This window comes from Hyla sarda, unplaced genomic scaffold (assembly GCF_029499605.1).
Source record: "Hyla sarda isolate aHylSar1 unplaced genomic scaffold, aHylSar1.hap1 scaffold_1832, whole genome shotgun sequence".
Lineage (NCBI taxonomy): Eukaryota > Metazoa > Chordata > Amphibia > Anura > Hylidae > Hyla > Hyla sarda.
In genome coordinates, this window is record NW_026608480.1 from 38482 (window position 1) to 66479 (window position 27998).

At 41.6% G+C, this 27998-nt stretch overlaps 1 protein-coding gene across 3 annotated transcripts; it reads right to left on the reverse strand.

Moving 5' to 3' along the window:
- Positions 1-26: 26 nt before the first annotated feature.
- On the reverse strand, positions 27-27998 carry LOC130314544 (TATA box-binding protein-associated factor, RNA polymerase I, subunit C-like). Of its 3 annotated transcripts, none has more exons than XM_056552734.1 (9): positions 27921-27998; positions 26109-26225; positions 25431-25502; positions 25229-25343; positions 24774-24794; positions 23773-23901; positions 4167-4347; positions 1690-1827; positions 27-1400 (listed from the first exon to the last, which is right to left on the reverse strand). In XM_056552734.1, the coding sequence occupies exons 3-9, from the start codon at positions 25493-25495 to the stop codon at positions 205-207; spliced, it is 1845 nt and encodes a 614-aa protein (XP_056408709.1). In that variant the 5' UTR covers positions 25496-25502; positions 26109-26225; positions 27921-27998; the 3' UTR covers positions 27-204. The 3 variants fall into 3 exon arrangements, with proteins under 3 accessions (XP_056408709.1, XP_056408710.1, XP_056408711.1); XM_056552735.1 differs by lacking the exon at positions 24774-24794 and adding an exon at positions 25117-25137; XM_056552736.1 differs by lacking the exons at positions 24774-24794; positions 25431-25502; positions 26109-26225; positions 27921-27998 and having other exon boundaries at positions 25209-25343.

Sequence of the window (27998 nt, forward strand, 5' to 3'; positions counted from 1 at the left end):
TCACAAGCAGCAGTTTTGGTGCAGAATTGTATTTCTTCTTTATTTTTAGGGCTCCCAAACAAATCAGCTGATGTTAGAGCTCTTCTTTATACAAGCTTTATGTATACAGAAATGTGTGAGCGGCTGCACGGTCTAGTGCTCCAGTCACATCCAGAGCTGCAGTCATAATGTGCATCATAGTGTGGTGTGGACAGGCGCACTTCCTTAAAATCCCATCCGAAATCTCTTCCTCGAGGCCTGAGACTGCAAGGACCGAGATTGGGAAAGTGACTGCGACTGAGAGAGGGGCTGGGACTGAGAGAGGGGCTGGGACTGGAAGAGTGACTGCGATTCAGAGAGTGGCTGGAAGAGTGACTGGGGGAATGGCTCCAACTGAGCGTGTGGCTGGGACACAGCCTGGGACTGAGAGTGTGGCTGGGACTGGGAGTGTGGCTGGGACTGGGAGTGTGGCTGGGACTGAGAGTGTGGCTGGGAGGCCGTGGGCAGAGGTGCGGGAGCGGTCACAGTGGAGGAGAGGAACTCTCGCAGCACCAGTCTCTTCTCGTGCGGGATTCCTTTGACCTGTAGAGACTGTGAGGAGAGGACTGTGATGGCTGAGGAGTCTCCTGCAGGGTCCTCACTGGTGGAGGGCACTGCTATGAGGTCAGCAGATGAGTCTAACCCTGGGGCACTGTCCCCTGACCACGGAGAGGCGGCCTCTCTCTCATAAGGTTCGGAGGCGATTGAGGTGAAGCTCCCGGACAGCGCGCTTCGGGTCCGGGCCCGTTTCAGTCTTAGTCGTTTTTCTCTCAGCGCCCGGATCTTCTTCTCCTTGTTTGTCCCCAGTAGATCCTCCCACCACAGCCCCAGTGCCCCCTCCCAGGACGCTGTCAGACGCTCGCTCAGTGGATCCTTCCAGCCATCTGTATGGACGGCCTCTAACCTGGGGGATGTGGCCTCTGGGGGGACGAGCACTCCCCTCCTCATAGTCTGCCGTAGATGCTCCCTCAGTCTGGACACTTCTGGGGTGTTGTCCCTCATCTTCTCTGAAAGGGAACGTTGTTGTAGTGAGCATCGTGGGCGGGGGGCAGGCCCTCCTTGGGGGCGGGCTCTGTACAAATCATGGAGCCACCTGCAGAAGCTACTATTAGACCGCAGGGGTGAGGGGAAAGTGCCGGGAGAAACCAGGTGACTAGACATAGCACTGCAGCTTACAGCCTCATCCTCAGGGGCTGACTGGTGGGAGGTGCTAGCAACTGGCTCCTCAGGGGCGGAGTCAGACACAGGGGACTGTACTGTAATGTCATCTGGTGTGTTGGCCGCCTTCTGTAAGAGTCTCTGGATGAAAAGATCACCGGCGGCAGTCAACTGGAAAACCAGCAAGAGATCTCTGTCCGATCCCAAGGAAGCAGACGCCAAACCTGCCAAGGGAGAGAGCAGACAATGAACGCACAGTACAACCGCCACTGGATAGAGCAGACAGAGAAGGCACAGTACAACCTCCTCTGGACAGAGCACAGTACAAGCACCAGAGGAACCAGAGTACAGTAAAACCTCCACAGGACAGCAGACTGCACAGTAGTATTAGACATGACGTTTCGGCCTCTTAATCATAATCTGGGCAGGAGACCTCCAGAGGTTCCATGAGGCAGAGGCCTTCCCACCAATACGTGGCTACTTTGAGTGTGATGGAGCAGGGACTATACTGACCGGCCAGCGGGGACTGCAGCCTCGGGAGCACTGTGTCCTGGTGATGAGGCAGCAGCGGAGCCAGATGATCCAGAGACTTGCAAAGCCGTGGCAGATATAGAGCCGGTAAGTGCAGTCGACAGGAGCTGGAGCCACCACCTGCAACACACCACCAGAAGTGTGAGGAGACAGACCGGGGACAGAGAACACAACTGGGGACAAGACCCCAGACCAGACCCAAGACCCCAGACTACACCGCAGACGGGACAAGACTGCGGACATGACCCAAGACCAGGAACACCACCCCAGACTACACTGCAGACAGGGGACAAGACCGCAGACTACACCGCAGACGGGACAAGACTGCGGACACGACCCCAGACCAGGAACACCACCCCAGACCGGGGAGACGACCGCAGACAGGGGGACAAGACCCCAGACCGGGGACAAGACCCCAGACTACACTGCAGACAGGGGACAAGACCGCAGACAGGGGACAAGACCACAGACCGGGGAGATGACTGCAGACAGGGGACCAGGGACAAGACCACAGACCGGGGACCAGGGACAAGACCACAGACCGGGGACCAGGGACAAGACCACAGACCGGGGACCAGGGACAAGACCACAGACCGGGGACCAGGGACAAGACCACAGACCGGGGACCAGGGACAAGACCACAGACCGGGGACCAGGGACAAGACCACAGACCGGGGACCAGGGACAAGACCACAGACCGGGGACCAGGGACAAGACCACAGACCGGGGACCAGGGACAAGACCACAGACCGGGGACCAGGGACAAGACCACAGACCGGGGACCAGGGACAAGACCACAGACTACACCGCAGACAGGGGACAAGACCACAGACTACACCGCAGACAGGGGACAAGACCGCAGACTACACCGCAGACAGGGGACAAGACCGCAGACGACACCGCAGACAGGGGACAAGACCGCAGACGACACCGCAGACAGGGGACAAGACCGCAGACGACACCGCAGACAGGGGACAAGACCGCAGACGACACCGCAGACAGGGGACAAGACCGCAGACGACACCGCAGACAGGGGACAAGACCGCAGACGACACCGCAGACAGGGGACAAGACCGCAGACGACACCGCAGACAGGGGACAAGACCGCAGACGACACCGCAGACAGGGGACAAGACCACAGACTACACCGCAGACAGGGGACAAGACCGCAGACTGCACCGCAGACAGGGGACAAGACCGCAGACGACACCGCAGACAGGGGACAAGACCGCAGACGACACCGCAGACAGGAGACAAGACCGCAGACTGCACCGCAGACAGGGGACAAGACCGCAGACTACACCGCAGACAGGGGACAAGACCGCAGACGACACCGCAGACAGGGGACAAGACCGCAGACGACACCGCAGACAGGGGACAAGACCACAGACCGGGGAGATGTCCGTAGTATTGTCTGTGGTTCTGCAGTCAAGACCACAGACCAGGTGACAGACCAGACCACAGACCAGGTCATAGACCAGACCAGGTGACAGACAAGATCATAGACCAGACCGGTGACCGACTAGACCAAGTGACAGACTATACCACAATCCAGGTAACAGACCGGATCATAGACCACACACCAGGGACCAGACCGATGACAGACCAGACCGATGACAGACCAGACCACAGACCAGGTAACAGACAAGACCGGTGACAGACTAGACCACATCATAGACCAGACCGGTGACAGACCAGACCACAGACCAGGTAACAGACCAGATCATAGACCAGACCGGTGACAGACTAGACCACACACCAGGTAACAGACCAGATCATAGACCAGACCGGTGACAGACCAGACCACAGACCAGGTAACAGACCAGATCATAGACCAGACCGGTGACAGACCAGACCACAGACCAGGTAACAGACCAGATCATAGACCAGACCGGTGACAGACCAGACCACAGACCAGGTAACAGACCAGATCATAGACCAGACTGGTGACAGACTAGACCACACACCAGGTAACAGACCAGATCATAGACCAGACCGGTGACAGACCAGACCACAGACCAGGTAACAGACCAGATCATAGACCAGACCGGTGACAGACCAGACCACAGACCAGGTAACAGACCAGATCATAGACCAGACTGGTGACAGACCAGACCACAGACCAGGTAACAGACCAGATCATAGACCAGACTGGTGAAAGACTAGACCACAGACCAGGTAACAGACCAGATCATAGACCAGATCATAGACCAGACTGGTGACAGACCAGACCACAGACCAGGTAACAGACCAGATCATAGACCAGACTGGTGAAAGACTAGACCACAGACCAGGTAACAGACCAGATCATAGACCAGATCATAGACCAGACTGGTGACAGACTAGACCACAGACCAGGTAACAGACCAGATCATAGACCAGATCATAGACCAGACTGGTGACAGACTAGACCACAGACCAGGTAACAGACCAGATCACAGACCAGACCGGTGACGTACCCGAGTATTGCACCATGAGCGTCTCCTGACTGTGCTGAGTGCCGAGCAGGATCTTGTTGTTGGGGCGGTCAATGGTGTCTCCAGGAATGGCGCAGACATACGTGGGAGGTTCCTCCAGCATGTGATCCCATTTAGTCACGGGCACCAAAGGAAAGCGCTCATCCATGATGTATAGAGAGAACTGAAGAGGAAAGGAATAAGAGAGTGTTCACTCCACAGTGTGTGTGTGTATTATATATATATATCCATACATTATATAGTGATCACATTACAGTATATATATATATATATTACCATACATTATATAGTGATCACATTACAGTATATATATATATATATTACCATACATTATATAGTGATCACATTACAGTATATATATATATTACCATACATTATATAGTGATCACATTACAGTATATATATATATATTACCATACATTATATAGTGATCACATTACAGTATATATATATATTACCATACATTATATAGTGATCACATTACAGTATATATATATATATTACCATACATTATATAGTGATCACATTACAGTATATATATATATATTACCATACATTATATAGTGATCACATTACAGTATATATATATATATATTACCATACATTATATAGTGATCACATTACAGTATATATATATATATTACCATACATTATATAGTGATCACATTACAGTATATATATATATTACCATACATTATATAGTGATCACATTACAGTATATATATATATTACCATACATTATATAGTGATCACATTACAGTACATATATATATATATTACCATACATTATATAGTGATCACATTACAGTATATATATATATATATTACCATACATTATATAGTGATCACATTACAGTATATATATATATTACCATACATTATATAGTGATCACATTACAGTATATATATATATATTACCATACATTATATAGTGATCACATTACAGTACATATATATATATATTACCATACATTATATAGTGATCACATTACAGTATATATATATATATTACCATACATTATATAGTGATCACATTACAGTATATATATATATATTACCATACATTATATAGTGATCACATTACAGTATATATATATATTACCATACATTATATAGTGATCACATTACAGTACATATATATATATATTACCATACATTATATAGTGATCACATTACAGTATATATATATATATATATTACCATACATTATATAGTGATCACATTACAGTATATATATATATATTACCATACATTATATAGTGATCACATTACAGTATATATATATATATATTACCATACATTATATAGTGATCACATTACAGTATATATATATATATATATATATTACCATACATTATATAGTGATCACATTACAGTATATATATATATATATTACCATACATTATATAGTGATCACATTACAGTATATATATATATATTACCATACATTATATAGTGATCACATTACAGTACATATATATATATATTACCATACATTATATAGTGATCACATTACAGTATATATATATTACCATACATTATATAGTGATCACATTACAGTATATATATATTACCATACATTATATAGTGATCACATTACAGTATATATATATATATTACCATACATTATATAGTGATCACATTACAGTATATATATATATATTACCATACATTATATAGTGATCACATTACAGTATATATATATATTACCATACATTATATAGTGATCACATTACAGTACATATATATATATATTACCATACATTATATAGTGATCACATTACAGTATATATATATATATATATTACCATACATTATATAGTGATCACATTACAGTATATATATATATATTACCATACATTATATAGTGATCACATTACAGTATATATATATATATATTACCATACATTATATAGTGATCACATTACAGTATATATATATATATATATATATTACCATACATTATATAGTGATCACATTACAGTATATATATATATATATATTACCATACATTATATAGTGATCACATTACAGTATATATATATATATTACCATACATTATATAGTGATCACATTACAGTATATATATATATATTCCCATACATTATATAGTGATCACATTACAGTATATATATATATATATATCCATACATTATATAGTGATCACATTACAGTATATATATATATATTACCATACATTATATAGTGATCACATTACAGTATATATATATATATATATATATATATTCCCATACATTATATAGTGATCACATTACAGTATTTATATATATATATATATTACCATACATTATATAGTGATCACATTACAGTATATATATATATATATTACCATACATTATATAGTGATCACATTACAGTATATATATATATATATTACCATACATTATATAGTGATCACATTACAGTATATATATATATATTACCATACATTATATAGTGATCACATTACAGTATATATATATATTACCATACATTATATAGTGATCACATTACAGTATATATATATATATATTACCATACATTATATAGTGATCACATTACAGTATATATATATATATTACCATACATTATATAGTGATCACATTACAGTATATATATATATATATTACCATACATTATATAGTGATCACATTACAGTATATATATATATTACCATACATTATATAGTGATCACATTACAGTATATATATATATATCCATACATTATATAGTGATCACATTACAGTATATATATATTACCATACATTATATAGTGATCACATTACAGTATATATATATATATTACCATACATTATATAGTGATCACATTACAGTATATATATATATATATTACCATACATTATATAGTGATCACATTACAGTATATATATATATATATATTACCATACATTATATAGTGATCACATTACAGTATATATATATTACCATACATTATATAGTGATCACATTACAGTATATATATATATATTACCATACATTATATAGTGATCACATTACAGTATATATATATATTACCATACATTATATAGTGATCACATTACAGTATATATATATATATTACCATACATTATATAGTGATCACATTACAGTATATATATATATATATTACCATACATTATATAGTGATCACATTACAGTATATATATATATATTACCATACATTATATAGTGATCACATTACAGTATATATATATATATTACCATACATTATATAGTGATCACATTACAGTATATATATATATTACCATACATTATATAGTGATCACATTACAGTATATATATATATATTACCATACATTATATAGTGATCACATTACAGTATATATATATATATATTACCATACATTATATAGTGATCACATTACAGTATATATATATATATTACCATACATTATATAGTGATCACATTACAGTATATATATATATATATTACCATACATTATATAGTGATCACATTACAGTATATATATATATTACCATACATTATATAGTGATCACATTACAGTATATATATATATTACCATACATTATATAGTGATCACATTACAGTATATATATATATATCCATACATTATATAGTGATCACATTACAGTATATATATATTACCATACATTATATAGTGATCACATTACAGTATATATATATATTACCATACATTATATAGTGATCACATTACAGTACATATATATATATATTACCATACATTATATAGTGATCACATTACAGTATATATATATATATTACCATACATTATATAGTGATCACATTACAGTATATATATATATATTCCCATACATTATATAGTGATCACATTACAGTATATATATATATTACCATACATTATATAGTGATCACATTACAGTATATATATATATATATTACCATACATTATATAGTGATCACATTACAGTATATATATATATATATATTACCATACATTATATAGTGATCACATTACAGTATATATATATATTACCATACATTATATAGTGATCACATTACAGTATATATATATATATTCCCATACATTATATAGTGATCACATTACAGTATATATATATATATTCCCATACATTATATAGTGATCACATTACAGTATATATATATATATTACCATACATTATATAGTGATCACATTACAGTATATATATATATATATTACCATACATTATATAGTGATCACATTACAGTATATATATATATATTACCATACATTATATAGTGATCACATTACAGTATATATATATATATATTACCATATATTATATAGTGATCACATTACAGTATATATATATATTACCATACATTATATAGTGATCACATTACAGTATATATATATATTACCATACATTATATAGTGATCACATTACAGTATATATATATATATATATCTATCCATACATTATATAGTGATCACATTACAGTATATATATATTACCATACATTATATAGTGATCACATTACAGTATATATATATATATTACCATACATTATATAGTGATCACATTACAGTATATATATATATATATATATATTACCATACATTATATAGTGATCACATTACAGTATATATATATATTACCATACATTATATAGTGATCACATTACAGTATATATATATATATCCATACATTATATAGTGATCACATTACAGTATATATATATTACCATACATTATATAGTGATCACATTACAGTATATATATATATTACCATACATTATATAGTGATCACATTACAGTATATATATATATTACCATACATTATATAGTGATCACATTACAGTATATATATATATATATATTACCATACATTATATAGTGATCACATTACAGTATATATATATATTACCATACATTATATAGTGATCACATTACAGTATATATATATATTACCATACATTATATAGTGATCACATTACAGTACATATATATATATATTACCATACATTATATAGTGATCACATTACAGTATATATATATATATATATTACCATACATTATATAGTGATCACATTACAGTATATATATATATTACCATACATTATATAGTGATCACATTACAGTATATATATATATTACCATACATTATATAGTGATCACATTACAGTACATATATATATATATTACCATACATTATATAGTGATCACATTACAGTATATATATATATATATTACCATACATTATATAGTGATCACATTACAGTATATATATATATATATATTACCATACATTATATAGTGATCACATTACAGTACATATATATATATATTACCATACATTATATAGTGATCACATTACAGTATATATATATATTACCATACATTATATAGTGATCACATTACAGTATATATATATATATATTACCATACATTATATAGTGATCACATTACAGTATATATATATATATATATATTACCATACATTATATAGTGATCACATTACAGTATATATATATATATATTACCATACATTATATAGTGATCACATTACAGTATATATATATATATATATATTACCATACATTATATAGTGATCACATTACAGTATATATATATATATTACCATACATTATATAGTGATCACATTACAGTATATATATATATTACCATACATTATATAGTGATCACATTACAGTATATATATATATATTCCCATACATTATATAGTGATCACATTACAGTATATATATATATATATTACCATACATTATATAGTGATCACATTACAGTATATATATATATATATTACCATACATTATATAGTGATCACATTACAGTATATATATATATATATTACCATACATTATATAGTGATCACATTACAGTATATATATATATATTACCATACATTATATAGTGATCACATTACAGTATATATATATATATTACCATACATTATATAGTGATCACATTACAGTATATATATATATATTCCCATACATTATATAGTGATCACATTACAGTATATATATATATATATTACCATACATTATATAGTGATCACATTACAGTATATATATATATATATTACCATACATTATATAGTGATCACATTACAGTATATATATATATTACCATACATTATATAGTGATCACATTACAGTATATATATATATTACCATACATTATATAGTGATCACATTACAGTATATATATATATATATTACCATACATTATATAGTGATCACATTACAGTATATATATATATATTACCATACATTATATAGTGATCACATTACAGTATATATATATATTACCATACATTATATAGTGATCACATTACAGTATATATATATATTACCATACATTATATAGTGATCACATTACAGTATATATATATATTACCATACATTATATAGTGATCACATTACAGTATATATATATATTACCATACATTATATAGTGATCACATTACAGTATATATATATATTACCATACATTATATAGTGATCACATTACAGTATATATATATATATTACCATACATTATATAGTGATCACATTACAGTATATATATATATATATTACCATACATTATATAGTGATCACATTACAGTATATATATATATATTACCATACATTATATAGTGATCACATTACAGTATATATATATATATATATATATATATATATATTACCATACATTATATAGTGATCACATTACAGTATATATATATATTACCATACATTATATAGTGATCACATTACAGTATATATATATATATTACCATACATTATATAGTGATCACATTACAGTATATATATATATATATTACCATACATTATATAGTGATCACATTACAGTATATATATATATATTACCATACATTATATAGTGATCACATTACAGTATATATATATATATTACCATACATTATATAGTGATCACATTACAGTATATATATATATATTACCATACATTATATAGTGATCACATTACAGTATATATATATATATATATTACCATACATTATATAGTGATCACATTACAGTATATATATATATATTACCATACATTATATAGTGATCACATTACAGTATATATATATATATTACCATACATTATATAGTGATCACATTACAGTATATATATATATATTACCATACATTATATAGTGATCACATTACAGTATATATATATATATTACCATACATTATATAGTGATCACATTACAGTATATATATATATTACCATACATTATATAGTGATCACATTACAGTATATATATATATATATATTACCATACATTATATAGTGATCACATTACAGTATATATATATATTACCATACATTATATAGTGATCACATTACAGTATATATATATATTACCATACATTATATAGTGATCACATTACAGTATATATATATATATATATTACCATACATTATATAGTGATCACATTACAGTATATATATATATATTACCATACATTATATAGTGATCACATTACAGTATATATATATATTACCATACATTATATAGTGATCACATTACAGTATATATATATATATATATTACCATACATTATATAGTGATCACATTACAGTATATATATATATTACCATACATTATATAGTGATCACATTACAGTATATATATATATTACCATACATTATATAGTGATCACATTACAGTATATATATATATATATTACCATACATTATATAGTGATCACATTACAGTATATATATATATATTACCATACATTATATAGTGATCACATTACAGTATATATATATATATATTACCATACATTATATAGTGATCACATTACAGTATATATATATATATTACCATACATTATATAGTGATCACATTACAGTATATATATATATATATTACCATACATTATATAGTGATCACATTACAGTATATATATATATATTACCATACATTATATAGTGATCACATTACAGTATATATATATATATATTACCATACATTATATAGTGATCACATTACAGTATATATATATATATATATTACCATACATTATATAGTGATCACATTACAGTATATATATATATATTACCATACATTATATAGTGATCACATTACAGTATATATATATATATTACCATACATTATATAGTGATCACATTACAGTATATATATATATTACCATACATTATATAGTGATCACATTACAGTATATATATATATATTCCCATACATTATATAGTGATCACATTACAGTATATATATATATATATATATTACCATACATTATATAGTGATCACATTACAGTATATATATATATTACCATACATTATATAGCGATCACATTACAGTATATATATATTACCATACATTATATAGTGATCACATTACAGTATATATATATATATTACCATACATTATATAGTGATCACATTACAGTATATATATATATATTACCATACATTATATAGTGATCACATTACAGTATATATATATTACCATACATTATATAGTGATCACATTACAGTATATATATATTACCATACATTATATAGTGATCACATTACAGTATATATATATATATTACCATACATTATATAGTGATCACATTACAGTATATATATATTACCATACATTATATAGTGATCACATTACAGTATATATATATTACCATACATTATATAGTGATCACATTACAGTATATATATATTACCATACATTATATAGTGATCACATTACAGTATATATATATATATTACCATACATTATATAGTGATCACATTACAGTATAATAAATATATATAGTATTAAAAGTAAAAGTAGTAAAGAGTATTAGCAGCAGTACCTCAGTATTAGACGTCAGCGCTCCAGACCCAACCAATTTCCAACCATATAGAAAAACAAGAGTGCGGCCCTCAAATGCCGAAAAGATATAGTGAATTTATTGTCTCATATCAGAGCAGCAACGTTTCAGTCCCACAATGGAACCTTTTTCAAGCTTGAAACGTTGCTGCTCTGATGTGAGACAATAAATTCACTATATCTTTTCAGCATTTGAGGGCCGCACTCTTGTTTTTCTATATGGTTGGAAATTGGTTGGGTCTGGAGCGCTGACGTCTAATACTGAGGTACTGCTGCTAATACTCTTTAGATTATATATATATATATATATATATATATATATATATATATATATACACACACATATATATCCAAATATATATTACCATACATTATACACAGATCACATTACCGTGTAATTATCTCCGTTATTATAGGCTTTATTTACCATTACCCCAGAGCACAATGCCCGGGGTACAGAAATCCCTATATGAAGATAGATCTATAACCTATAACTTTTATTTGATAATGAAATAAAATGAGAAGTGAAATGATACTATGGCCAAAGTGATCAATCAGCGAGTGGACAAACCACTTATCACAGGTTATTGGGAATGTGGACAACAATCCCACAACTACTAGGACATAATCCTGACCCCATCCTAAAAACACATATATAGTGCCCCCTCTGAATCCTCACAGTCATCAGGAGGTATATAGACTGCACATATATAGTGCCCCCTCTGAATCCTCACAGTCATCAGGGGGTATATAGACTGCACATATATAGTGCCCCCTCTGAATCCTCACAGTCATCAGGGGGTATATAGACTGCACATATATAGTGCCCCCTCTGAATCCTCACCGTCATCAGGAGGTATATAGACTGCACATATATAGTGCCCCCTCTGAATCCTCACAGTCATCAGGGGGTATATAGACTGCACATATATAGTGCCCCCTCTGAATCCTCACAGTCATCAGGGGGTATATAGACTGCACATATATAGTGCCCCCTCTGAATCCTCACCGTCATCAGGAGGTATATAGACTGCACATATATAGTGCCCCCTCTGAATCCTCACAGTCATCAGGAGGTATATAGACTGCACATATATAGTGCCCCCTCTGAATCCTCACAGTCATCAGGAGGTATATAGACTGCACATATATAGTGCCCCCTCTGAATCCTCACCGTCATCAGGAGGTATATAGACTGCACATATATAGTGCCCCCTCTGAATCCTCACCGTCATCAGGAGGTATATAGACTGCACATATATAGTGCCCCCTCTGAATCCTCACCGTCATCAGGAGGTATATAGACTGCACATATATAGTGCCCGCTCTGAATCCTCACCGTCATCAGGAGGTATATAGACTGCACATATATAGTGCCCCCTCTGAATCCTCACAGTCATCAGGAGGTATATAGACTGCACATATATAGTGCCCCCTCTGAATCCTCACAGTCATCAGGGGGTATATAGACTGCACATATATAGTGCCCCCTCTGAATCCTCACCGTCATCAGGAGGTATATAGACTGCACATATATAGTGCCCCCTCTGAATCCTCACCGTCATCAGGAGGTATATAGACTGCACATATATAGTGCCCCCTCTGAATCCTCACAGTCATCAGGAGGTATATAGACTGCACATATATAGTGCCCCCTCTGAATCCTCACCGTCATCAGGAGGTATATAGACTGCACATATATAGTGCCCCCTCTGAATCCTCACAGTCATCAGGAGGTATATAGACTGCACATATATAGTGCCCCCTCTGAATCCTCACCGTCATCAGGAGGTATATAGACTGCACATATATAGTGCCCCCTCTGAATCCTCACCGTCATCAGGAGGTATATAGACTGCACATATATAGTGCCCCCTCTGAATCCTCACAGTCATCAGGAGGTATATAGACTGCACATATATAGTGCCCCCTCTGAATCCTCACAGTCATCAGGGGGTATATAGACTGCACATATATAGTGCCCCCTCTGAATCCTCACAGTCATCAGGAGGTATATAGACTGCACATATATAGTGCCCCCTCTGAATCCTCACCGTCATCAGGAGGTATATAGACTGCACATATATAGTGCCCCCTCTGAATCCTCACAGTCATCAGGGGGTATATAGACTGCACATATATAGTGCCCCCTCTGAATCCTCACAGTCATCAGGGGGTATATAGACTGCACATATATAGTGCCCCCTCTGAATCCTCACCGTCATCAGGAGGTATATAGACTGCACATATATAGTGCCCCCTCTGAATCCTCAGTCATCAGGAGGTATATAGACTGCACATATATAGTGCCCCCTCTGAATCCTCACAGTCATCAGGAGGTATATAGACTGCACATATATAGTGCCCCCCTCTGAATCCTCACCGTCATCAGGAGGTATATAGACTGCACATATATAGTGCCCCCTCTGAATCCTCACAGTCATCAGGGGGTATATAGACTGCACATATATAGTGCCCCCTCTGAATCCTCACAGTCATCAGGAGGTATATAGACTGCACATATATAGTGCCCCCTCTGAATCCTCACAGTCATCAGGGGGTATATAGACTGCACATATATAGTGCCCCCTCTGAATCCTCACAGTCATCAGGAGGTATATAGACTGCACATATATAGTGCCCCCTCTGAATCCTCACCGTCATCAGGAGGTATATAGACTGCACATATATAGTGCCCCCTCTGAATCCTCACCGTCATCAGGAGGTATATAGACTGCACATATATAGTGCCCCCTCTGAATCCTCACAGTCATCAGGAGGTATATAGACTGCACATATATAGTGCCTCCTCTGAATCCTCACAGTCATCAGGGGGTATATAGACTGCACATATATAGTGCCCCCTCTGAATCCTCACAGTCATCAGGGGGTATATAGACTGCACATATATAGTGCCCCCTCTGAATCCTCACAGTCATCAGGGGGTATATAGACTGCACATATATAGTGCCCCCTCTGAATCCTCACCGTCATCAGGAGGTATATAGACTGCACATATATAGTGCCCCCTCTGAATCCTCACCGTCATCAGGGGGTATATAGACTGCACATATATAGTGCCCCCTCTGAATCCTCACAGTCATCAGGAGGTATATAGACTGCACATATATAGTGCCCCCTCTGAATCCTCACCGTCATCAGGAGGTATATAGACTGCACATATATAGTGCCCCCTCTGAATCCTCACCGTCATCAGGAGGTATATAGACTGCACATATATAGTGCCCCCTCTGAATCCTCACAGTCATCAGGAGGTATATAGACTGCACATATATAGTGCCTCCTCTGAATCCTCACCGTCATCAGGAGGTATATAGACTGCACATATATAGTGCTCCCTCTGAATCCTCACCGTCATCAGGAGGTATATAGACTGCACATATATAGTGCCCCCTCTGAATCCTCACAGTCATCAGGAGGTATATAGACTGCACATATATAGTGCCCCCTCTGAATCCTCACCGTCATCAGGAGGTATATAGACTGCACATATATAGTGCCCCCTCTGAATCCTCACCGTCATCAGGAGGTATATAGACTGCACATATATAGTGCCCCCTCTGAATCCTCACAGTCATCAGGAGGTATATAGACTGCACATATATAGTGCCCCCTCTGAATCCTCACAGTCATCAGGAGGTATATAGACTGCACATATATAGTGCCCCCTCTGAATCCTCACAGTCATCAGGAGGTATATAGACTGCACATATATAGTGCCCCCTCTGAATCCTCACCGTCATCAGGAGGTATATAGACTGCACATATATAGTGCCCCCTCTGAATCCTCACAGTCATCAGGAGGTATATAGACTGCACATATATAGTGCCCCCTCTGAATCCTCACAGTCATCAGGAGGTATATAGACTGCACATATATAGTGCCCCCTCTGAATCCTCACAGTCATCAGGAGGTATATAGACTGCACATATATAGTGCCCCCTCTGAATCCTCACCGTCATCAGGAGGTATATAGACAGCACATATATAGTGCCCCCTCTGAATCCTCACCGTCATCAGGAGGTATATAGACTGCACATATATAGTGCCCCCTCTGAATCCTCAGTCATCAGGAGGTATATAGACTGCACATATATAGTGCCCCCTCTGAATCCTCACAGTCATCAGGAGGTATATAGACTGCACATATATAGTGCCCCCTCTGAATCCTCACAGTCATCAGGAGGTATATAGACTGCACATATATAGTGCCCCCTCTGAATCCTCACAGTCATCAGGGGGTATATAGACTGCACATATATAGTGCCCCCTCTGAATCCTCACCGTCATCAGGAGGTATATAGACTGCACATATATAGTGCCCCCTCTGAATCCTCACAGTCATCAGGAGGTATATAGACTGCACATATATAGTGCCCCCTCTGAATCCTCACCGTCATCAGGAGGTATATAGACTGCACATATATAGTGCCCCCTCTGAATCCTCACCGTCATCAGGAGGTATATAGACTGCACATATATAGTGCCCCCTCTGAATCCTCACAGTCATCAGGGGGTATATAGACTGCACATATATAGTGCCCCCTCTGAATCCTCACCGTCATCAGGAGGTATATAGACTGCACATATATAGTGCCCCCTCTGAATCCTCACCGTCATCAGGGGGTATATAGACTGCACATATATAGTGCCCCCTCTGAATCCTCACCGTCATCAGGAGGTATATAGACTGCACATATATAGTGCCCCCTCTGAATCCTCACAGTCATCAGGAGGTATATAGACTGCACATATATAGTGCCCCCTCTGAATCCTCACAGTCATCAGGAGGTATATAGACTGCACATATATAGTGCCCCCTCTGAATCCTCACAGTCATCAGGAGGTATATAGACTACACGTATATAGTGCCCCCTCTGAATCCTCACAGTCATCAGGAGGTATATAGACTACACGTATATAGTGCCCCCTCTGAATCCTCACAGTCATCAGGGGGTATATAGACTGCATGTGGTGAGCCGTGTTGCCTATATACCTCCTTCACATCAATTGGTTGGAGCTGTTCGCCTTTTGCTTTAACACAAATCCCATTGTTGTTTCCTTCTTCGGATGGACAATATTTCTGCGGTTCAATACATCAACCGTTTAGGTGACACGAAATCGGAAATGCTGCCAATCTGACTAAAGACCTCTGGCACTTCTGCCTGGACAGACACTGGTCTCTCCAATAGCGGATTGGAATTCTCGTTACCTAAGCGATTACAGCCATTGGACCCTACAATCTTCTTTGGGGTCGTCAGTAGTGGATCCCCTTCTTCAGACATGGCCTCCAGACGTCCTATACACTTTTCCTCCTTTTAACCTAATTCCTAGAGTCCTCTTATAGGTCTCTATTCAAAAGGCGACCATTGTGTTGATCCTTGGTGGCCGACAAATTTCCCCAAATTTACAAATGATCCTACTCTAGATCCATCAGGCAATCCTCACCCTCTAATCTTGTCCAATCAGCTTCCTCTGCTGCTTAATATCGGGTCATCCTCCATTAGAAACATCCTCCGTGACGCCAGGGCTTCCGGTACCAGGACTTCTTACCGATCAGCCTGGAAACGTTGGTCCGATTGGTGCACACAACGGGATTTGGATCCCATACACGCATCTGCTCCTCACATCTTAAACTTTCTTTCAGCTTCTTTAGATTTGGGTAAAGCCTATCGGACCCTTAATCTTTATAGATCTGATATTTCTTTTTTCCATGCTTCCTTCCAGTACTTAATAGCTGCTGAATACTACAGCAAAAATTCTTTTCTTTTTTAAACCCAGTGCTCTCTGCTGCCATCACGACCACAGTGCTCTCTGCTGACATCTCTGTCCATTTTTGGAACTGGCCAGAGCAGCATATGTTTGCTATGGGGATTTTTTCCTACTCTGGACAGTTCCCAAAATGGACAGAGATGTCAGCAGAGAGCTCTGTGTTCTAAAAAGAACAGAATTTCCTTTGTAGTATTCAGCAGCTATTAAGTACTGGAAGGATTAAGATTTTTTTTTAATAGAAGTGATTTACAAATCTAAAGAAGAAATGTCACCCACCCCTGAAGAATACCCCCCTGCTGGGTACACAGTAAGTGAAGGGTTTAGGAAACAGTTAGTTTGAAAAAAACACTAAAGATTTTTATTAAAACACAATGGATAAAAAAGGTAATTTTATCCAATAAAAAACATAAGTGACCGAGCAACGATATAAATAGAATATTTTACCATTGGGCCCTAATGGTATATAGATGGATATAGCACTGCTAATGTTGGCCGGCTATCCGGAAGAGACTATTAATCCGGCATGAAGATGTTTGAAATATTGGAACAGTCTTTGAAATGAAGAGACTGAGCTGTTCATAGTCATTTAAGGGTTAAATGTTTCTCACCCTGTCCGCTGGTCCCCGTACTGCGATGGGCTGAAGATAATGTAGGTTACACTTGGTATATTGTAACTGAAGGCTTGGCTGCTGTGCGTTAGTTGGAGTCCGTCTGGAAGTGGGGGCTCTGGCAAGTGACTCCCCCGTCGGAGGTCCGCAGCAGCGGCGTGTGGCTGCGATGGTATCGGAACCTCTGCTGGATTCGTCAGGGCGGAGCACTCGTGGAGATGGCAGAAGTAAATCAATGCGGCAGGTAGGTGAGGTCCCCGGCTAGGGCAGCAGGTGAGTAGACGGCTTCTTCCAATTATGGTGCCGGCTGCGTCTCTATATTCCTCTGTTCAGACAGAGTTAAAGCCTAGACGCGTTTCAGGGAGCTCAACACAACCCCTTCTTCAGTAGGCAAAATTGTATAAGAGATGGTACAAGCTGGAGCTCTATATATGGCGGCTTCTCATGTGTTTTATATTAGGGACATCAGATGGACCAGAACTGTGGAACGGACGAGGAATCACTTAAAAGCATAAATACATAAAGAATGACGACATATACAAAATAGATACATAAAAGTCATATATTGTTGCAAGTGAGAAATGTTAGATCCATTAATGCTCATTGTGGGTGAATGTGGGGTCCAGATATTCTCGACATCTAATTTACATCACATTGTCCCCGTGTAGCGCAACTTTGATGTTACGCGTTGTTCAATGATGTAGTAATAATGTATATAAATGCAGACCGAAATAGTGCGCGAGTGTGAACAGAGTCATAGGAAGAGTCAGGAGTGGGGAACAGAACGCATAGAGAAATGTCATGGATTCAGATGATAGACGTAGGGAAATGTAGGGAATAGGATGAAATTAAGGATAGTGTGAAAGAAATAGGAATATAAATCAATGGGAGAATGAATGGTAGAAAATAATAAAAAAGATTAAAAGAAATATAAAAAATAAGAAATGATGATTCCTCTGAACCAGGTTTTGATGACCTCGTCCGTTCCACAGTTCTGGTCCATCTGATGTCCCTAATATAAAACACATGAGAAGCCGCCATATATAGAGCTCCAGCTTGTACCATCTCTTATACAATTTTGCCTACTGAAGAAGGGGTTGTGTTGAGCTCCCTGAAACGCGTCTAGGCTTTACTCTGTCTGAACAGAGGAATATAGAGACGCAGCCGGCACCATAATTGGAAGAAGCCGTCTACTCACCTGCTGCCCTAGCCGGGGACCTCACCTACCTGCCGCATTGATTTACTTCTGCCATCTCCACGAGTGCTCCGCCCTGACGAATCCAGCAGAGGTTCCGATACCATCGCAGCCACACGCCGCTGCTGCGGACCTCCGACGGGGGAGTCACTTGCCAGAGCCCCCACTTCCAGACGGACTCCAACTAACGCACAGCAGCCAAGCCTTCAGTTACAATATACCAAGTGTAACCTACATTATCTTCAGCCCATCGCAGTACGGGGACCAGCGGACAGGGTGAGAAACATTTAACCCTTAAATGACTATGAACAGCTCAGTCTCTTCATTTCAAAGACTGTTCCAATATTTCAAACATCTTCATGCCGGATTAATAGTCTCTTCCGGATAGCCGGCCAACATTAGCAGTGCTATATCCATCTATATACCATTAGGGCCCAATGGTAAAATATTCTATTTATATCGTTGCTCGGTCACTTATGTTTTTTATTGGATAAAATTACCTTTTTTATCCATTGTGTTTTAATAAAAATCTTTAGTGTTTTTTTCAAACTAACTGTTTCCTAAACCCTTCACTTACTGTGTACCCAGCAGGGGGGTATTCTTCAGGGGTGGGTGACATTTCTTCTTTAGATTTGTTTTTTTGGGCCGGTGGGGACCGGGTGTGAACTGCGCACAGAATTGTATTTTAATTTACAAATCTGTTTAACTTTCTGGCACCAGTTGATTTACTCCAAGCGGAGTGCCCCTTTAATTGTTTCGGATTATTTCTTTGTTGTATTATATTAGTGTATTTATGGTTTAGCTTTAAACAAAGTGTTCGCCTCCTGTCTTGATATAAAATGTGGATGGAAAATATAGATTTCATGAAAGACCGGAGGCGAACACTATCCCGCCCTTTAACCCTTCCCTTCCATTATAGGACTTTTATATTATTATCTATGTTTTAGGACTTTTTTCACGTTTACCATTGTGTACAGTTGTAGTGTACCAGGAAGTGACATATTCCCTGGACTACGCTCTGATTGGCTGAGCATTATACAGCACTCTTGGTTGTACTTATCAAGTTTTTTCATGTTTTTTCTGTTATTATATTAAAAACTTTGCTGCTATGGAGAACAGTGAAGAAGGTTTTAGCATAATGTGACGCTTCCTGTCTTTTCCGTCACAAAAGGTAAGAAAACCTTCAGTTGCTCTGGTGCTTTTTTGGGCGGTTTATTATATAGTTAGTGCTTATTACATACACGGGGGCGGGGGGGGGGGGGGTCAGTACACTTGTTATTATACTGGGGGGGTCAGTACACTTATTATACTGGGGGGTCAGTACACTGGTTATTATACTGGGGGGGTCAGTACACTGGTTATTATACTGGGGGGGTCAGTACACTTATTATACTGGGGGGTCAGTACACTTGTTATTATACTGGGGGTCAGTACACTGGTTATTATACTGGGGGGGTCAGTACACTGGTTATTATACTGGGGGGGTCAGTACACTGGTTATTATACTGGGGGGGTCAGTACACTGGTTATTATACTGGGGGGGGGTTAGTACACTGGTTATTATACTGGGGGTCAGTACACTGGTTATTATACTGGGGGGGTTAGTACACTGGTTATTATACTGGGGGTCAGTACACTGGTTATTATACTGGGGGGGTCAGTACACTGGTTATTATACTGGGGGGGTCAGTACACTGGTTATTATACTGGGGGGGTCAGTACACTGGCTATTATACTGGGGGTCAGTACACTATTATACTGGGGGGTCAGTACACTGGTTATTATACTGGGGGGTCAGTACACTGGTTATTATACTGGGGTCAGTACACTGGTTATTATACTGGGGGGGGTCAGTACACTGGTTATTATACTGGGGGGGTCAGTACACTGGTTATTATACTGGGGGGGTCAGTACACTGGTTATTATACTGGGGGGGTCAGTACACTGGTTATTATACTGGGGGGGTCAGTACACTGGTTATTATACTGGGGGGGGTCAGTACACTGGTTATTATACTGGGGGGTCAGTACACTCGTTATTATACTGGGGGGGGTCAGTACACTCGTATTATACTGGGGGGGTCAGTACACTTGTTATTATACTGGGGGGGGGGTCAGTACACTGGTTATTACACTGGGGGGTCAGTACACTCGTTATTATACTGGGGGGGGGTCAGTACACTCGTTATTATACTGGGGGGGGTCAGTACACTTGTTATTATACTGGGGGGGGGTCAGTACACTCGTTATTATACTGGGGGGGGTCAGTACACTTGTTATTATACTGGGGGGGTCAGTACACTCGTTATTATACTGGGGGGGGTCAGTACACTTGTTATTATACTGGGGGGGGGGGTCAGTACACTGTTATTATACTGGGGGGTCAGTACACTCGTTATTATACTGGGGGGGGGTCAGTACACTCGTTATTATACTGGGGGGGGTCAGTACACTTGTTATTATACTGGGGGGGGGGGTCAGTACACTGGTTATTATACTGGGGGGTTAGTACACTGGTTATTATACTGGGGGGGTCAGTACACTGGTTATTACACTGGGGGGTTAGTACACTGGTTATTATACTGGGGGTCAGTACACTGGTTATTATACTGGGGGGGTCAGTACACTGGTTATTATACTGGGGGGTCAGTACACTGGTTATTATACTGGGGGGGTCAGTACACTGGTTATTACACTGGGGGGGTTAGTACACTGGTTATTATACTGGGGGTCAGTACACTGGTTATTATACTGGGGGGTCAGTACACTGGTTATTATACTGGGGGGGTCAGTACACTGGTTATTATACTGGGGGGGTCAGTACACTGGTTATTATACTGGGGGGGTCAGTACACTGGTTATTATACTGGGGGGTCAGTACACTTGTTATTATACTGGGGGGGGTCAGTACACTGGTTATTATACTGGGGGGGGTCAGTACACTCGTTATTATACTGGGGGGTCAGTACACTCGTTATTATACTGGGGGGGTCAGTACACTCGTCTATTATACTGGGGGGGGGTCAGTACACTTGTTATTATACTGGGGGGGGGGTCAGTACACTGGTTATAATACTGGTTATAATACTGGGGGGGGCAGTACACTGGTTATTATACTGGGGGGAGATAATACAGGGGCTATATAATAAGGGGGGGCTCTGTACCTGAGTGGTCACCAGGCAGTGCGCCGGATCGGTCTCCCGCAGGCTCCGTGTTATCATCACTCGTTCTCCGCACTGATATTTACTCTCCTGCCCAATGCGGAAAAGGTCCCGTCCCTCTGAATTGGGAACCTGGAGAGATAAAGGGTTAATCTTGTGCAGCGCACATAGGACAGAGCACCCCCTGAAGGACAGCTGACCCTCACCTGATGTCCACCAGCTACACCCACTGTAGGACAGCCGACCCTCACCCTGCTATCCGCCAGCTGCACCCCCTGTAGGACAGCCGCCCTCACCCTGATGTCCGCCAGCTACACCCACTGTAGGACAGCCGACCCTCACCCTGCTATCCGCCAGCTGCACCCCCTGTAGGACAGCCGCCCCTCATCCTGATGTCCGTCAGCTGCACCCCTTTAGGACAGCCGCCCTCATCCTGATGTCCGTCAGCTACACCCCCTGTAGGACAGCCGACCCTCACCCTGTTATCCGCCAGCTGCACCCCCTGTAGGACAGCCGCCCTCACCCTGAAGTCCGCCAGCTGCACCCCCTGTAGGGTAGCCACCCCCTTACCCTGACGTCCATCAGCTGCATCCCTGTAGGACAGCCGCCCTCAACCTGAAGTCCGCCAGCTGCAGACTTCAGGGTGAGGGGCGGCTGCCCTACAGGGGGTGCAGTTGGCGGACTCAGGGTGAGTGGCGGCTGTCCTACAGGGGGTAGGACAGCCGACCCTCACCCTGAAGTCTGCCAGCTGCACCCCTGTAGGGCAGCCGCCCCTTACCCTGAAGTCCGCAAGCGGCACCCCCTGTAGGACAGCCGCCCTCACCATGAAGTCCGCCAGCTAAACCCCCTGTAGGACAACCACCCCTCACCCTGATGTCCACCAGCTGCACCCCTGTAGGACAGCCACCCATCACCCTGAAGTCTGCCAGCTGCACCCCTTTTAAGACACCGCCCCTCACCCGGATGTCCACTGCTGCACCCCCTGAAGGACAGCCACTCCTCACCCTGATGTCCACCAGCTGCACCCCTGAAGGACAGCCACTCCTCACCCTGAAGTCCGCCGGTTGCACCCCCTGTAGGACAACCGCCCCTCACCCGGATGTCCACCAGCCACACCCCACCCTGATGTCCACCAGCTGCACCCCCTGTAGGACAGCCGCCCCTCACCCTGAAGTCCGCTGGCTGCACCCCTGTAGGACAGCCACCCCTCACCCTGAAGTTTGCCAGCTGCACCCCTGTAGGACAGCCGCCCTCACCCTGATGTCTCCCAGCTGCACCCCCTGAAGGACAGCCGCCCCTCACCCTGATGTCCCCCAGCTGCACCCCTGTAGGACAGCCGCCCCTCACCCTGATGTCCACCAGCTGCACCCCCTGCAGGACACCCGCCCCTCACCATGAAGTCAGCCAGCTGCACCCCCTGTAGGACAGCCAACCCTCACCCTGACATCCACCAGTTGTACCCCGTCCTGTCCGCGAAGGTCAGCACCCGAGGGTGAGATGTGAAGTCGCTCCACCACCACCCAGAGTCATCACGGAATATCAGGTTCTCTGCATCCTGCCGCACGCGCTGTAACCTGCGGAACACAATGGAATCCTGTACAATGAGGGCCACAAGATGAGACCCCCCCCCCCACATCAGAAAACCGCACCACCCTACCTACCCACTCTCCACGTCCCACAGGTACAGAGAACCGCTCCGCGTGCACACAGAGAACTCCGCCTCCATGTGGGGACTGTAAGAGAAGAGCAGAACGTGTATATATAGGGGACGGAACCATCACACTGCAGAGCATCCCCCCCTCCCGTCACGCTGCAGAGCGCCCCCCCTCCCGTCACGCTACAGAGCGCCCCCCCCTCCCGTCACGCTGCAGAGCGCCCCCCCCTCCCGTCACGCTGCAGAGCGCCCCCCCTCCCGTCACGCTGCAGAGCGCCCCCCCTCCCGTCACGCTGCAGAGCGCCCCCCCTCCCGTCACGCTGCAGAGCGCCCCTCCCGTCACGCTGCAGAGCCCCCCCTCCCGTCACGCTGCAGAGCGCCCCCCCTCCCGTCACGCTGCAGAGCGCCCCCCCTCCCGTCACGCTGCAGAGCGCCCCCCCCTCCCGTCACGCTGCAGAGCGCCCCCCCCCTCCCGTCACGCTGCAGAGCGCCCCCCCTCCCGTCACGCTGCAGAGCGCCCCCCCCTCCCGTCACGCTGCAGAGCGCCCCCCCCCTCCCGTCACGCTGCAGAGCGCCCCCCCCCCTCCCGTCACGCTGCAGAGCGCCCCCCCTCCCGTCACGCTGCAGAGCGCCCCCCCTCCCGTCACGCTGCAGAGCGCCCCTCCCGTCACACTGTGTAATGTACCTGGTGCTGATGCAGGTGCTGGGGTCCTCGTCTTCAGGATACTCAGAGGTTTGGGGGGATCCTGAGGGGAGAATCTCCAGGAGGATAAATGAAAAGAGGAGCGAACCCCGACCAGAGCTGCGGAGGAGAGAAAAGATTCATATAAAGCTGCTACCCACCCCCTACATACACCAGGTACAGCCGCTACCCACCCCCTACATTCACCAGGTACAGCCGCTACCCATCCCTACATACACCAGGTACAGCCGCTACTCGCCACCTACATACACCAGGTACAGCCGCTACCCGCCACCTACATACACCAGATAAAGCCGCTACCTCACCTCTACATACACCAGATACAGCCGCTACCCACCCCTACATACACCAAGTACAGCCGCTACCCACCCCTACATACACCAGGTACAGCCGCTACCCACCCCTACATTCACAGGTACAGCCGCTACCCACCCCTACATACACCAGGTACAGCCGCTACCCGCCACCTACATACACCAGATACAGCCGCTACCCGCCACCTACATACACCAGATACAGCCGCTACCCTCCTCTACATACACCAGATACAGCCGCTACCCACCCCTACATACACCAGGTACAGCCGCTACCACCCCCTACATACACCAGGTACAGCCGCTACCCACCCCTACATACACCAGGTACAGCCGCTACCCGCCACCTACATACACCAGGTACAGCCGCTACCCACCCCTACATACACCAGGTACAGCCACTACCACCCCTACATACACCAGGTACAGCCGCTACCCACTCCTACATACACCAGGTACAGCCGCTACCCGCCACCTACATACACCAGGTACAGCCGCTACCCGCCACCTACATACACCAGGTACAGCCGCTACCCGCCACCTACATACACCAGGTACAGCCACTACCCGCCACCTACATAACACCAGGTACAGCCGCTACCCGCCACCTACATACACCAGATACAGATGCTACCCACCCCTACATACACCAGCTACAGCCGCTGCCTGCCCCCTACATACTCCAGATACAGCCGCTGCCCACCCCTACATACACCAGCTACAGCCATTACCCGCCCCCTACATACACCAGCTACAGCCGCTGCCTGCCCCCTACATACTCCAGATACAGCCACTACCCACCTCCTACATACACCAGATACAGCCGCTGCTGCCCCCTACATACTCCAGATACAGCCACTACCCACCTCCTACATACACCAGCTACAGCCGTTACCCACCTCCTACATACACCAGATACAGCCGCTACCCACCCCTACATACACCAGCTACAGCCACTACCCGCCCCCACATACTCCAGATACAGCCGCTACCCGCCCCCTACATACACCAGATACAGCCGCTACCCGCCCCCTACATACACCAGATACAGCCGCTACCCACCCCTACATACACCAGATACAGCCGCTACCCACCCCTACATACACCAGCTACAGCCACTACCCGCCCCCACATACTCCAGATACAGCCGCTACCCGCCCCCTACATACACCAGATACAGCCGCTACCCGCCCCCTACATACACCAGATACAGCCGCTACCCACCCCTACATACACCAGATACAGCCGCTACCCACCCTACATACACCAGGTACAGACGCTACCCGCCACTACATACAACAGGTACAGCCGCTCCCCCAGTATACACCAGGAACAGCCGCTCCCCCAGCATACACCAGGCACAGCCGCTCCCCCAGTATACACCAGGCACAGCGCTCCCCCAGTATACACCAGGCACAGCCGCTCCGACCACCGCTCCCCCCCCCTCCCCTAATATACAGCCACTCCCCCTCAAACTTACTCTGCTCGTGCTGTCCTGCGCTCACTTGCTGGATCCGCTCCTGCAGCTCATACACAGCTGGACTGCCCTGTAATGTCC

Bases quoted from the DNA above. Each gene is read 5' to 3' on its own strand.
- LOC130314544 (XM_056552734.1), bottom strand. From the start codon at position 25,495: ATGGAGGCGGAGTTCTCTGTGTGCACGCGGAGCGGTTCTCTGTACCTG. The intron at 24,795-25,228 runs TACAACTGGTGG...TGTCCTTCAGGG, and splicing joins CCTTCGCGGACAGGACGGGG to GTGCAGCTGGTGGACATCAG. The intron at 1,828-4,166 runs GTACGTCACCGG...GGTGTGTTGCAG, and splicing joins GCTCATGGTGCAATACTCGG to GTGGTGGCTCCAGCTCCTGT.